The sequence below is a fragment of the Cimex lectularius genome, unplaced genomic scaffold, assembly GCF_000648675.2.
Source record: "Cimex lectularius strain Harlan isolate CLEC.00 unplaced genomic scaffold, Clec_2.1 scaffold149, whole genome shotgun sequence".
In the NCBI taxonomy this organism is placed as follows: domain Eukaryota; kingdom Metazoa; phylum Arthropoda; class Insecta; order Hemiptera; family Cimicidae; genus Cimex; species Cimex lectularius.
Window position 1 is genome coordinate 525,001 of NW_019392736.1, and position 16,025 is coordinate 541,025.

The 16,025-nt window shown below is 31.3% G+C and overlaps 1 protein-coding gene across 7 annotated transcripts in view; it reads left to right on the top strand.

Annotated features, from left to right (window-relative positions):
* Window positions 1-14,348, top strand: part of LOC106667904 (receptor-type guanylate cyclase gcy-19-like) — a 68,832-nt gene extending 54,484 nt beyond the window's left edge. For 5 of the 7 annotated variants that reach the window (XM_014396162.2, XM_024226952.1, XM_014396163.2 and 2 more), the window contains 19 exons: window positions 6,489-6,595; window positions 7,957-8,161; window positions 8,234-8,347; window positions 8,422-8,562; window positions 8,664-8,764; window positions 8,866-9,167; window positions 9,235-9,493; window positions 9,561-9,725; window positions 9,831-9,984; window positions 10,088-10,268; window positions 10,346-10,815; window positions 10,892-11,074; window positions 11,149-11,355; window positions 11,443-11,635; window positions 11,696-11,867; window positions 11,933-12,086; window positions 12,156-12,268; window positions 12,332-12,539; window positions 13,050-14,348. In XM_014396162.2, the coding sequence (XP_014251648.1) occupies window positions 6,508-6,595; window positions 7,957-8,161; window positions 8,234-8,347; window positions 8,422-8,562; window positions 8,664-8,764; window positions 8,866-9,167; window positions 9,235-9,493; window positions 9,561-9,725; window positions 9,831-9,984; window positions 10,088-10,268; window positions 10,346-10,815; window positions 10,892-11,074; window positions 11,149-11,355; window positions 11,443-11,635; window positions 11,696-11,867; window positions 11,933-12,086; window positions 12,156-12,268; window positions 12,332-12,539; window positions 13,050-13,401 (3,762 nt within the window). In that variant the 5' untranslated portion in view covers window positions 6,489-6,507 and the 3' untranslated portion in view covers window positions 13,402-14,348. Of the gene's footprint in view, window positions 1-6,280; window positions 6,385-6,488; window positions 6,596-7,956; window positions 8,162-8,233; window positions 8,348-8,421; window positions 8,563-8,663; window positions 8,765-8,865; window positions 9,168-9,234; window positions 9,494-9,560; window positions 9,726-9,830; window positions 9,985-10,087; window positions 10,269-10,345; window positions 10,816-10,891; window positions 11,075-11,148; window positions 11,356-11,442; window positions 11,636-11,695; window positions 11,868-11,932; window positions 12,087-12,155; window positions 12,269-12,331; window positions 12,540-13,049 lie in introns of all 7 variants that reach the window. The other 2 variants (XM_024226951.1, XM_014396164.2) reach the window with 1 other exon arrangement.
* The last annotated feature ends 1,677 nt before the right edge of the window (window positions 14,349-16,025 follow it).

The window sequence follows — 16,025 nt, forward strand, 5'->3', positions numbered from 1 at the left end:
TTCCTTTGGTGTGCATATTATACTGATGAATAAGTAGTTTATTACAAAAAGGAAATCCATTCAAATGCAGAAAGATATAACATTTTGATGGGCACATTTATATCTATCAATCTGATACCTTATTTAGAGATAGGCATTTGTTTATAAATAAACCTTGATGCTTTCAAGTTTTTTGTAATGAGTATTTAATTAGTGATAAAGTGTTTTTCTTGTTTAACTTGAGATATTCTAAGCAATATAATTTTACGACTACATGATTTCTTCAGAATGAGAAAATGCCTAAAGATGCCTCAGATTTTATAAGCCAATTTTTGTCATTGTTATTTTTAAACAATTATTCTTGCATTAATTCACTGGATTGCTGTCTATTCTTGAAAATACTTCACACATAAATGAGGAGGTGTGAAAAATAAAACTTAATAAAATGTGTGTAAAGGAGAATTCTTTTTGCAATGATTTTTTCTCAAATATCCACTAGAATCCGACAAGGTTGTAAAAGACGCGCGCATTCTCGAGAAAGGAAAACCTGTTATCCAATAAAAATACCTCGTCATTGTTCATCATTCCGTCAACCCAGTCCCAATGCTAAGAAGAAATAAAGTATTGCGTTATTTCCCACGAGAAAAGACTCTCGTAAGCTCCCATTATATAATTTTAAATAGCTTAATTTTGACGAAAGGATGTTGTTTTTTTCCGTTCTGCTTCTTTTATTTCGTCTTAAGTCCGGGCAATCTCACTTTGCTGTAATTATTGTACAAGGCGCGATATCATGGGAGGATCAAAATTATTGTGGCGCACACTTATATTCTAAGGGCATCATCATTTCCCTCCCGAACTGATTTAAGACCAATAACTATAGTAAATTACACGGCCAAAGTTGATTCCATTCATCGCTAATTAACAATAAATATTGTTTTTGTTACACCACTCAATAACATGTTTTTATTTAAAAATCGTTATTGACCCATGCTATTATGCTACAATTACAAAACCGCATTTCAAAATCTAAACTGATAGGTGCATTATTTTGCATTTTTAATTGTAGGTTTATGATGTTAATACAATTAAAATTAATTCAAGACTTCGATGTAGATAATTGTGTTATAGTTGTGCATGTTTTTAAATTAGGTTTTAACAATAAATAAAATTTGTCTGATAAAACATTTATGTGAGACATGAGATTTCCTCTTGAAGTTTATAGCCTGTAGTTCGGTCATTTCCTAACATTTTTGACTGTCTATCGTCTCCGTTTTGGCCAGAATGATTTGAAACAACTACAAAAACAACAAAACATATTATTTGGCTAACTGAATTAAATGATAATTTATCTGATCCTTAGTAATAGTATTGCAATGTTAAGAAATAAGGCATATGTACTTTCAAGTTTTACTTTCTGAACCTCAATAATTTGTCGCAGTGAAGATTTTAATTTTTAAATTGAATATTTTCGTTTTGAATATAGGATTTTCTTATTCATTTTAGAGTTATTAAGGCATGAAAAAATCCAACAAATTCTTCTTACGGAATTTAAAGATCTAACATATTTTATTTCTTGGAGTTTGTTAAAACAAAATCTACTTACTTTTACAAAAAGAATCAAAAACTTAGAAAATCATCATCGTACTCAACTTGCTTTAATTTTTTAGGAAAAATCTTTCAGGATATTAAAAATTTTTTGAATACTATGAAGTTATCAAATTAATTCAGCTGTCGTCAAACACTTATTACCAATGCAAAGTACCACCGTTCCGCTCATTTAGATTAGATAGTTATATATTCTTATATTCAACGTTTTAAATAGGGGAAAAGTGTAGACATTTGGACAGCATTTTTTTATGTCTACAACAGGCTAATCGCAAATCTAACTTTTTTGGTCCGCTTTCTCTCGCTGGTTTTATGATAGCATTTGAAAACCGTCAATCTTGACCCCTGCTTCATCAATCCCTGTTTGGACTTTATAAATGGACTTTATAAGACAAAACTTAAAGCTTAAAATATGGTTCACATTTATTGATTATAGTTAATTGGTTATAATTTTACATATATGAAGAGAAAATTTATATTGCTTTTTAACGCTTAAAGAAAATTGTTTAAAAATGTTGAAATTCTTTCGAACAATTGAATTACTCTTAGAATAATTTTAAACTGTCCCCACATACAGACGTTCAGTCATCAATGCTGATCACAAAACGTTAAATCTATATCATTCTATTTATATATATTTACTTTTATTAATTTATAACTAAAGGAACGCCCTAGTTTATTTTCCCTCAATTTTTCAGTCTTGTTTATTATTTAGTTGAGAACGAAAAAGAGTTATAATTAATAGTAAGTTTAGATGTGTTTTTAACAGTGCAACAAAGAAAGAAAACGACTTACAACTTGATTTGTCAACAAATCCATAAGGTGGTGACACATAAAACAAGACAAGGAAAGGAATTGCTGATGTATTGCCTCGTGCCGTGCTGCGTTTGAACTACATCGAAGAGAAAAAAACTATTGAATCAGTCTGTTATTCAATACGCTTTTCCGTATTCAAAACAATGTTTGCTAATACCAAGGACATTATTTTAAATTTACAATTTTATTTTTTGTATTATGGCCTTCGTTAAAAGTTAAATTTAAATTAAGTTTAACATATTAACTTTAGTTTGTATTTGTCAAATGACCTGTTATAAATTGTCAATTTGATTTGATAAAATAAAAGATCCTTCGTATTCGCAGTGCCACAAAATAAAAATCAGCTACTGTGTATGTTTGTATACATATTTTCATAAAAGTGCTTCAATTCCCCAAGCAAGTGGACGATAAGAATAAATTGTCTCTGCCCTTAGACACGGGCGAAGTCCAGCTCGGATCAACTTTTGCTTTCGATAAGCAACAGAAAGAGTATTCTTGCTTACTCTACACACTCTAGACGAATTTTATCTTTCATCTTTCTAATCTGTTTCCCAGTAGGCTCTACCCACCGTTGATTTCCCTGGACTTAAGTCTATCAGAGAATTTTTCTTTTCCATTAGGATGTCTTTATTTTTGATATTATGAAAATGCCAAGAAAACAATAAAATATATTTTTGTATTCATGGATTAGGTTTCAAATTTTATTTGAAAAAATAAACTTTTGACTAGTCTGTCAGTTTCTGTGTTCAAAATTTCACCGATCATTGAATTTTGCGCTACAAGCTGCTTTGATGTCTTTGTGAATGTGTATTAAAAATTATAAGAGTGAAGAAGTTTGCACTAGGGAGGAAATCGCGAGGCCATTGACGCTTTAGACATTTTGAATGATTTTCGGAAAGGTTCGGGATTGTTCGAGGGTGTTAGGACGAGGGTCCAGGGTTTTATGGAGTTTGTATCGACTTCTTGTTGTTTCGAGGTCAATTGGATTGGATGCGAAGTAGGGAGCTTGGGCAATGATTCGAAGAATTTTGGACTGGAGCGACTGGATTCTTTGGAGATTGGAACGTTTGAATTCCGAACGTCCAGTTTAATTGTAGTAGTAATTTGTAAATGAGGCTTTTCTGAAGTGAAAGTTTCCATGTAGTCAAGTAGTGTTTTCATTTGTTTTGTATTGATTATTCTACGGAACTACTAATTCTTTTGAGTCGAGTGACGGGGTATCAAGTAAATCTTTTGATGTCAAGTCCCAAATAGCGCACATTAGTTGCTGGGAGATGAACTGAGTTGCATTTAATCGGATAAGAGATATTACAGTGAAGATGAAGGTTATTTGCTGATACTTATAGTTTCGTCGAGTGTGATCCTCCATTTCTTGAATCACTTTTCCAAAAAGGAGAGATGGTCCTGGAGGTTCTGAAGACCACTACTAACTCTAGGTTTTATGAAAGGATGAGGGTATTGTCTGCATGCATATACATGGGAAGTTTAATATTGACTGATATTAATTCTGCAATGTACATTAAGGAGGGAAAATTCAAGGTAGGGTTGAGATGGGAAGTTGGTGTCCGAATGGATCGAGGTCACGATAGCACAAGTGGTAGAGCAGCGGCGTATCTAGCCGACGATCGTGGGTTCGAATCCCGCTCGTGCCATTGACTTTTTTTCATCTCAACTAAAAACCTTAATTAATTGTAATGTACTAATTGGTCAAGCGGACCACGAAATTAGTGAATTTAATGTATATTAAATTGATCTGAGTACCAATGATGTTGCCTTGCCTAGAAGAAATTTAGATATAGTATTGTCGGATGGAGTATATGTGAATGAAAGGATGACCCTTGAATTTCCAGGGTGCCACACCCAAAATTGTAAGAAAGCATTCAAGCAACCCCCGCGCAAGGGAGAATGCGATGATATACATCACCGAACGGTAGAGGGATGTCGCCTGAACCCGATTCGATGAGATGGAATGACATAGGAGCTTTTCAAGGATGGGAAATAGGTGTTTCATGAGGAGTTTTTCAAGAATTTGGCCAAGTTATGGCAGTAAACAGGTGGATTTAGGGTGTTACTGAGACTTTTGTGGGTTGGGAATGGGATTTACTGATTCACTGTCAAAAAGAAAACTGTTTACTAATCAAGTCTTGTCATGTAGAATTATACATTTGTATTTTGAAACTGAGCTACTATTCAGTTTTATTTTTTTGACGTGAAATCTAGCTGAAAGGTGTTTCATTTCTTTTTTCTATTAAATGAGATGCTTACAGTTTTATCGTAATTACGTGTCCAACAATAAATTGATTGTGTACATTCTTTTCGTTAGGAAACCCGCGATATTGTCATCTTTTCTCTCACAAACAACACAAAATTTCAAAAAGAAAAAATTTCATTCCAGAAAAGGAATTTCGCATAAAAAATTAACAAATTCGTTGGAGTTGTTCTTTGTTTGTATTTAAGACTTTCAGAATAAAAATTATTAAACCACAAGGTCGTTCGGGCGGTTTCAGGGTCGATCTCTGCTAAATTGCATTCCTTATACAAACATATTTACTCTCCTTCTTTCTTAGACATTCGACTAAACGCTCGGTGGAAAAACCCCACGCCACTTTTTAAAATTAAAAATTTATCTGCATTAGCCTAGAATATGAAAAAACATTATAAAATCATTATTTCATTAACAACAAATAAAAATGTCTGATACAATTAAAATCGTAACTGTGATTCCAAACATGTATTGAGAATTGACAAAAAACCCTTCGGCCTTGTAGAACCGTTAATCATATTCAAAAAATTCTGTTGGCATGAAAGTAATATCATATGTTTACAATAATTATTTACTATGTTGTTTATAATAATGACAGTCATGTGATGAAGAGGCTACAAAGAAATATATTACTTTCTTTTCTAAAGTGTATTTAATTCAAATTAAACTTTAAGAATTTATTACAATAATTTGGCAGTTCGGTATAAAAGAATCTTACCTAAATAGCTTGCTACTTTCTAAACCAGCGACTATAAAACAGAAAATATGCTAATGTTTTCAATCACTTGATCTTTTAACATTAATTGCACAATTGAATCTCTTTACTCTGTAGTATTTGTAGTAATTTCGTATATTTTAATTGATTTTTGGAAATATTTTTTTTTAAATTGCTGAATCATTCAAAACGATGGTAAAACTGACAGGTTAACCAAGAATTCACCGATTTAAATATTTTCGTATATAAACAAATTTTAGCCCGGCTATAGATATTTAACTCATTAGAGTCGGGAAGAAAAAAGTGTGTGAGTCGTAGAGGGTGTGGGTGAATGTCAACAGGTCCTTTAATAATTAAGGTTCCAACGACCTGACTCACTCTTCTATTTTTCGTTCGTTGAAAATGCGTCGGTATGGTTTGTGTGCTTAAAATTAGTACTATAATTTTTTTTAGCACAACCTTATTCCTGAAATTTTGGTAGAAAGATCCTATCCGGAAACAGAAAAATAATGTACCCGAGGCCCGTATCTGATTATTTACAGAAGAGGCTTCTTTTCTGCGGGCAATTAAAGGCCAATGAACCATACACCTAATTATTATTATTAAAAACAACAAACTATCTTTTTGTAAAAAGAACAAACTGAGTTTTTCAATAATTTATTTTTAATAATCAACTCCAGCTAAGTTTAAAAATTGTATGATATATCTTTAGAATTAATATAGAACAATTTTTACAATTATTCGCTCTTGATTTGAGGCATTTCAATAAAGATGGCGAAAAAAATAAATAAATAAACGTCTGAAGTAGAAAATTTCAATGCAATGTCAATTCAAAAAAATTCACTCCCGTGTCTAAACCCCATTTTATATTAGTTGAAAAGATATTTCTGTTCACAAACTAGGCTTGGAGAGATCAGGATTTCGGGCGGTACATGCTCATCATCAGAGTACAATCTGAAAAACGTACTTTTAGATAACTTGCGTGGTCAAACTTCAAAAACAGTTTGTGAGTAGAACCATCATCAACTATTCATATATTCACTTCATTATAACATATTTTTGCCCATTCGATGTGTTTTGATTATTTATCTACATTATCACTTTTTTCAGGTACCTAACGTGAGCTGACATGGGGCAGGAAGTGAAATTTCTAATATTATTTCTTTTCCTTCAAACCGCAGCAGCGTTGAAAAACGAAAGCTGTCTCAATGGCCCAGGTATCACACGATAAACAAACATAAATTAAAAGCTCTTAATATTTTCCTTTGAATTGACTAACACGTAAAATTCTATAATGTAAGATTTCAAAACAAAACGAAAAAAATGATACATTTTTAAACGGTTCAATTATTTTAATTTCTTTAGTTTCATCCTTAAAAGCACAGAACGATTCGCTTTTACCAAGAACTTAACGGGGTGTTAAATTATCAAATAAGTATAATTTGTTCAAAGAAAAAATTACCCGCTCATCCTTTTTGTGACATAAATAGGTTATGATTATGTTTGTTTTATTTATTTCGTCCTAGAGCTTCCCAGAATATTGTGAAAACGTTCTTTACATGAAACTTACTTTCTAACTTTAAATACTAAGGTTAAGAAAGGTGTGAGATCATCAATTCTCCCAGTGGCTGTAAGGTCGGTTATGAGACAAATTCCGATCTTATGAGATGCAAAGTACCCGTGTTTGAAAAAGTCACTAATTTTACCGCGTAAATGGACGATTTTCAGGGCGAAATACTCGTCCTTCTGTTCTGGCTCTATTATCGTAGTTTTTTTCCCCTTGCTGCTGGACGTCTCGCTTGGAAAAATAGCTTCTTGAAACATTTTTTGTCGTAATACTCTAAAATCAAATACCAGAATGCTTAACTTCACTTCCTGTGTCGCTAAATCATATCAAGGGGATGAGACCACGATGTCTGACTCATTAAAGCCAGAGCGATAACCAATGTTTTGTTTCCTGGACGCTTTTTTGAAAAATAGGGAATTTCTGTGTAAGAAAGTGCATTTTATGTATTATAGTAAGAAAATTTATGTTTTTTATTGGGATATTTTTGCCAGTTCACTTGAAACTGTAAGCCGATACCTTTTTAATATTTGAAGTTTACTATGCTTCGCTCTAAAAACTATTTATGAGCTTTGTTTATTAAAAATTGAATCCAGGATCCCTACTTTTGGTCAGATCACGACCGTCGATCATTTTGGAGCCTTAATGATCGCCTTATTCAAAAATGGACTTGAAATGAATTTAATTTACAATTACAAACAGTGCAAATATTCACAGTTCAATGAAGTAGAAATTAATTTAAAAAATGTGAAGCCATTACAGTAAAAAAAAATTTATAGCATAAAGGCAGTAAAGGTTAATAAAATTATAAGGGCGTTGCATACTAATTTCGCAGAACCTATGAGCTAATGCGGTTTAGTATAATCACAGCGCCGTTTTCCAAACAAAAATCCTTATCGTTGTCGAAGAATGTTCATTATTCATTGTAATTATTCAAATTGTAGACAAATTTTACTAACATTGCAATTATTGTTGTTTAAATTGTTGTTTGAATTAATATTTTTGTTCTTTAAGAGGTGAACCCAAAGAGATTTGTTACAACGAAGGGTGTTCCCATCCCCTTAACACTGGGTGTCACTAACAGAATAACTCACAAATTGGCAACTCATGTTTTTATGATATTTTTAAAAGAGATACTGGGTTATGACACTGTCGTCATTAAGAATGTCACACACGATAATATAACTGCAATATTTGAAGGTCTCTCTTCCAACAATCAGTAAGTGATTTCTTTGTCTGTTTTACTCTGACATATGTCCGAACTTGTATTGACTTTTATTTTATTTTTCAGAGGTCCTCACTACATGATAGATTTGGAGGTGTGGATCACACCTAATTTAAACACAATTCATTACACTGAAAGGTTTGCCGTTTCAGAATGTGGCATCTTGGCTCCGCCTGGAAGGTGATTGGCTGAATTTGTTTCTGAAACTGCCATCATTTGTAATGTGTTTTCAATGGTTCTTCTTTGACTTGCAGATATGGATGGTTTATCCCTAAAAAGTTCATCCCACCTGACAAACAAAATGTTTCTATTTATTGGAACAGTTTTAAAGATAAAAATGTAATTAAAAAAATGTATTCTGCTGAAATAGAAAAATTGATTGAAGAAATGAAGGGGTAAGTTTCATTCAAATAATTGTTATTAAATTATTACAATAATCCATTTTATGCTAAAATTGTACATTATGCTTAAAATGTATGAAGAAAATGTATTTCAGAGATCTTTGTGAGGTTTATTGTGATTATAGCAAGATATATTATGTCCCTAAATGGTGTAAAGATGGTATGGATTGTCCTCTCATACTAGCACAGGACTATGGTAAGAATTTATATATAATTTTGCTATCAATAAAAATAAAATTTTATAAAATAACATGATTCATGAATTGTAATAATATATATGGTTTAATTATATTTCAGAATCAACTTCCTTTGTTATTAATGATATTGCGGATAACAAATTATTCGCAAGAGTTATTTGGCTGGGAAAACATTTTTTTAAATACGTAGATCAAATTATGAATAACAACTATTACATAAATAAGATTGTTCCTATTATTCTCACTTATACACCCAGTGAATTAATGCTCGATGATGATTTTGTATCAGTGTCTTTTCCTGCATGTAACTATTATATATTTGATCATTGTAATTATGGGAACAAAAGGCTTGTGAAATTATCTTGGAGTAGTCTTGTAAAAGCAGCGAGACCTGCTTTTGAGGTAGAAAACAAAATTATAAATTTAATTTAAAAAATTAAAAAACTAATTGATTATGTTTTGTTTTTAGTCATTACAGAACATTGATTTCTCTGCAAGGAACTATAAGGAGATGATAGCAATCTATGTTAAAAAATGGAAAGAAAAGGGGGAGGATCTTAACGATGATGAACTTCGTAGTGTAGCTTGCGATTGGATGAAAAATAATACGCATATAGTGAAACGGTGGAAGCCTGAAGATGACAAAAAGAATACTCTTTATATTGGAGGGATATTTCCTTTAACAGGCTCGGCCCCATTTTTTGACACAGTTCGTGGTATTGTTGTAGGTGAGAGTTAAAGAAAAAAAAAAGTTTAATGACTTAAAAAAGGATTGTAACATTTTATTGTCTTAAGGTGCTACAATGGCGATAAAAGCAATTAATAATAATACTAGAGTCCTCCAGGACTATAAGTTAGAGTTACTTCTTGACAATGGAGAATGCAAAGCGGATATTGTCATGAGGACGTTTATTAATTATATATTCAACAACAATTATCCACAGCTTGTTGGAATTTTGGGTAGGAGACAGATAAAAATAATAATTATTATAAATCATAATAATAATAATATGTTGTGTGGTTTTATTATATAGCAGTGGTATATTAATAAGTTTGTGGTTTTAGGGCCTGCTTGTTCAGATACAGTTGAACCTTTAGCTGGTATAGCTAAACATTTTCACACACTTATAATTAGTTATAGTGCTGAGGGTAGCAGCTTTTCTGATCGGGAAAAATATCCATATTTTTATAGAACAATAGGCGAAAACAAACAGTACATGTATGTATGTAATAACAGTACACTTATCCAATTATTTTTTCCTTTTTTTTAATTATTATTATTAATTATTAAATTAGTTGTTCTAAGGTGATTCTTCTTTCAGGTATGTCTATCTTAAATTATTGAGCAGATTGCAATGGAAGAGACTTGCTTCTTTGACAGAAGATGGAACAAGATATACAGAGTATGTTTCAATGACTGAAAATCTGCTTCAAAGTGAAGGGATTTCTTTTGTAGTTAACCGCAAATTTCCACAAGATTGGGATACATCTACAATGCAACAGGTTTTTTGTTTTCTTTTTTTTTAATCATATCCTTCTGAAATACTTGCATTTCAGTATTAAAACAAAGATATTTTCAGTGCTTGGAAGAATTTAAAGAAAAGAACGCAAGAATCATTATCGCTGATGTTAATGAAAAAGCTGCCAGGACTGTCATGTGCCTCGCTTTCAAAAATAATATGACAGCTGAACACGGTTATGTTTGGTTTCTGCCACATCGACAAACTGATCATTGGTTCACTAGCGTAAAAGATGTTAACTGCAATGTGAAGCAAATGATAAAAGCGATCGATGGACATTTTTCACTCTCACATGCTTTCTTTGCTCCTGATAACAATACAATGCAGGAAAACATTACAGTGAAAGAATGGAAGAAGAAATATGAATTAGAACTGACTTTAAACTCTACCAAAGAAAAAAATATAAAAGGGTTTTCAAATTATGCTGGCTACACGTATGATGCAATATGGGCTTATGCTTACGCCTTGGATGGGCTTACGAAACAAAATCATTCTTCAGTAGCATCACTCCATTCACCAAATACCACCAAGTAAACCCATCCTTTCACTTAATTATTTAACTCTTAAATTATCCTTATTTATTTGATAAATTTTAATTCCACCCAGGCAATTTGTAAAATTTTTACAAAAGACTAACTTCAGTGGAGTATCAGGTCATATACAATTCAGTAATGGTTCCTCAAAGTTCATACCAATTAATATTATGCAGTGGCTAGGCAATAAATCAAGAATTATAGGAACTTTTGAACCAAAGATAGACAACGACACAGCTGACTATTCTGCTGGAAAGTAAGTACATAACTTATTATAGGTATTTTATTGTTTTATCAAATGTTCAAATTCAAGTAATTTTATTGTTAAAGTTTGACCCTATACGAAAACCAAATTACCTGGTTATATCCTGACGGCAAGCCTCCTGATGGAATGCAAATTGAACCACCCTGTTTTGTTGCTGGATTTGCAAAAATGCTGAACACAGAATGCCATGTAGCTATTGTTATTGCAAATATTATCGGCATTGGAATTCTAATTTTGATTCTGATAGTTTGTTTCCTAATCATAAAGCACAGGTAACGGAAGTATTAATTAATTTAATAAGTAACTTTCAATTATCTTTAGTACTTTAGTTTTGAGATGAAATAAATGTGTTGTTTTAGATATGATAAGAAGGTGAGATTGACTCAGAAATACATGGAATCATTAGGTATTGATCTCCTATCTGTTGGTCCAATACCAAGTCTTGATACCTGGGAAATTTCCAAAGAAAAGGTAGTGATTAACAGAAAGCTGGGTGAAGGTGCTTTTGGTACAGTTTATGGTGGTGAAGCTTATTTCAATGAAAAAGGCTGGGTAAGTAGACTAACTATATATTTTTAGCATTCATAAAACAAAATATTATTTTTCTTACAGGTAGCAGTAGCTGTAAAAACACTCAAAGTTGGCTCAACTACAGAAGAAAAATTGGACTTCCTTAGCGAAGCAGAGGTCATGAAGCGATTTGAACATAAAAACATTGTACAACTTCTTGGAGTCTGCACAAAAAGTGAGCCAGTTTATACTATAATGGAGTTTATGCTTTATGGTAAGAAAACTGTTTTATTTAAATATACATTGTTGTTCTTGTATTATATTGTCAAAATCGCTTAGGTGATCTCAAAACCTTTCTGCTTGCTCGGCGACACCTGGTTAATGAAAAGTTTTCTGATGACAGTGATGAAATATCAAGTAAAAAACTTACCAACATGGCTTTAGACATAGCTCGTGCACTTAGCTATTTAGCAGAACTGAGATATGTGCACAGGTATTTTTTTTATATTTTTTTATGTACCTGTAAATATTTAGAATGGTTATTTATCGGTTGTGTTTGTAGGGATGTTGCATCAAGAAATTGCCTTATCAATGCACAAAGGGTAGTCAAATTAGGAGATTTTGGCATGACAAGGCCGATGTTTGAAAGTGATTATTACAAATTTAATAGAAAAGGTAAGTCTCTACAATTCAAAACCATACGTTTTTTAAATTGATTTAATAATAAATTAATTCTAGGAATGCTACCTGTACGATGGATGGCTCCTGAAAGTTTAGTGCTTGGTGTTTTCACCCCTGCATCAGATGTCTGGTCATTTGGAGTTTTACTTTTTGAGATTATTACATTTGGGAGCTTCCCCTTCCAAGGATTAACTAACAATCAAGTATTAGAACATGTTAAACAAGGGAATACTATAAATATACCTGCAGGAATCAAACCACAACTGTAAGTAATTTGAAGGAATGCACGGAGGCATGAGTGAGTGAGTGCGTGCGTGCGTGCGTGCGTGCGTGTGTGCGTGTGTGTGTGTGTGTGTGTGTGTGTGTGTGTGTGTGTGTGTGTGTGTGTGTGTGTGTGTGTGTGTGTGTGTGAGAGAGAGAGAGAGAGAGAGATTTTGCTTTTGCTTGACATTCAGCTTTTTTAGATATATTGTGTCAGTTGCTCTCAAATCATCATTACCTGGACATTCTTGCTAGTTTTGTTTATAAGTCAAAACAATCACACCTCAAATAATTATTTTAAGAAAATGAAATGTCATAAAAAACATGAATAATATTGAGTTGTTTTTAATGAATGGTTTACTATAGTTTTTTAGTTTTAATAGTATAATTAATTAATTACCATTGTCTGAGAAAAGTATAGTTTATTGTATAATTAAGACAGCAAACATTTTCAAGAAATTCATCAAGCAACAGGACAAATTAAATTTATATTTGTAAAATTTATTTATTTTAGGGATTGTTTAATCAAATCCTGCTGGGAAAAGGATCGTAAGAAGAGGCCACATGCATCTGAAATAGTTGAATTTCTTGCAAACAACCCACGGCTTCTCGTACCTTGCATAGATGTGCCAATATCATCTGTCCAAATGGATGACACAGCTCAGCTAGAGCTCCCTTTACCTCAAGATAAGATGCGAAGGTTTTCAATGACCCTTCGTCAGAGGACGCCGTCTTCACCGACTTCAGACATAGGGTTAAGGACAGACCTTGCTCAACCTCTCCTACCAACTCCTGCCAGGTTTAGACCAACAATAAATTCATCTATATCTGAGGAAAATAATATACAAATAGACTCACCTCTTTAATAAATAAGATAGGAAAAGTATTAATAATCAAAAGTATTTAAGATCCTCAAATTTTATGAACACACAATTTTAACAAATAGCATCTTATTTGTTATTTCCAAACAAATGTCTGTTGTATATTGGTTCAAAACTTTTTAATAGAATAATTTTTAATCAAATTCTCAGTGTGTGATCTTTATTTATTACTTATACAGGCATGCCAAACTCAATGTACAATTTCTATATCTAATTTTTTAGCCTCTTAACATTTTTCAAACAATTCACCATTTTATTATGGTAGATGCTAAGTAGCAATATGAGTTTTAGCACATTCAATATGTGACATTTGAGTAAAAGGCAATTTTCTTCCCTCCATTTATTAGTTGATTTTATGATTTATTTTTTCAAAAATTAAAAATATTTTTAGAAAATTCAACTGTATATCTACCTCATTAAACATCACCCTTTCTCAGCCAGGTTTTCTCATTGTCAAAGGTACTTTTTAGATTTTTTATTGTTATTTTTGTACTTTATTTTTATCTGATGAAGGGGGAAATTTCCAACTTCGGCTCTAATTTAATTTTATCTAAATGTTTAAACAATGCTCATTTGACTTTGAAATAAATGACATTAATGTTTGGTTTATTTGTATTCAATTGTAAATACTTATTAATTCACCAAATTTCTGGAAAAAATAGATTAGAGTTAATTTAAAATTATGTGTAATTAAAACTCTGCTTATTTACAAATGTTACTTCACTATTTTTCATTTAATTGTACTTTGCTATAATTATTTGGAAAATTCCTATTGTATCAATCTAGTCTATTTAGTTTTAAATTATGTTTAAATATGTTCACTGCCCTACTCTTTAACAATTTATGAAGTGAAAAAAAATCCTTCATCAGATAAAAATTACATTTGATGTATTTTTTGTTATCCTGTACAGTATGTCAAATTTTGTGAAAATGTTTTAAAAGAAATTTATTGTTTTAAATTTCTGAAATAAGTGTAAATTAATATAAAACTGCCAAAAAAAGAAGAGAGAAGTTGTAATATACATATATATTTTTAAAAGATAAAATGTATTGTATTTTCTAACCAAATATTTACTTGCTACTTAATTGATGTCTTGCCTGACAAAGTTTTGCTCAAATGTAATTATTAATATTTAAAGTAAATTTTTTGAAAAAGTGCAATTTAATTTAACAATTTTAAAATGCATTATGTCAAATCAAATTAATGATGGAAAAATGATAATTCATACATTTTATAATGCACTATGTACAAAAGTAAACTTTTTTTACTGCAATAATGAACTATTTACTAATTAAAATGAGAAGAAATAGTTGGATAAATTAAACTGCATTATATCTAATTTTTCTAATTTGTTTTATTTTTTGTAAATTAATAAAAATCCTTTTAAGCTATTTTCATGATTTAGTTAAAGAATATAATACAATCTTGGCCTCGTTAATGTACCTGAATAATAATTATAAGCTCCTCTTTAGTTTTAATCTCTAGAATTTGTAAGATCAATGTAAATGGAATCCAAAGGATTGAATGTGGTTTGTAATTAGAAAAATTATATTTATGTAAAATATATAAAGAAAAACTCCCAAACTGTTTTTTTGATTTATGTTACTATTTATTGTATAGATACTGATATTTTATAGAGAAAATATTTTATATAAATGGTGATTCATTCCATCTTCCCTGCTGTTAGTGCCATTTTAACTATTTATTTTATAATATCTAATGGCCATTAAACAAAAAATTTACAAAAACAAATGAAATTAAAGTATGTTTTCTAGAAAACCTATTTATGTAGTTTTTATTAAAAGTCTTAAAACTACCCATACGTAACAATTTTGTTTATAAATTCAAAACAGTTATTTTTGCAGCACGATTGACCTTCAATGATCTGCTAAAGGTTTGTATTACATTTACTATTCAAAAGTAATAAATAATGAAAATTACAATGAATGAAAAATCTACTTTAATACAGGACTTAAAGTCCCCTTGAATAATTAATTATGAATACAACATATTTCAGCTTGATAAAGCTACACAAAGATGTCCATTTAATAAAATGTATGCATATAAAGTGACTCTACAATGGATATTCAACAAAAAGGGACAATTAAAAATCTTTGATAGCATGTTGGATTGAATGAGGAAGGGAATTCCTTCCATAAATTGGAGGATTAGAAAGGAATGACTGAATGCAGTAGTTCTGTGTTTAAAGGGATACAGGTCAAAAGGGCGGGAACAAGTTTGATGGTAATTTACAGAGGTTCTGAATGTGAGGAGAGTACACATATAGGGAGGAGATTTAGTTTGCATGCGATAGGAAGAGTAAATCGCCTCAAATCGGTGTATAAATCTGTCATGTGGGACACCTTGGGAATCAGAAGATAAAAGATACAGAACAATTCCTGAGATGTTTAAGCTTATTTTCACACTCCCCCAATGATTCCTCCATACACAATACATCTATAATCAAAGTGGGGGTGAATAAGGGAGAACAATAGGAGTTTGCGGGTACTATACGAGGAGGCTGGAATGATGGAACTGATAAATGGGAGAAAAGCATCGTTGGGAAATCTGTGAAATATTCTTTCAAGACAAGATCTGATCAAGGACA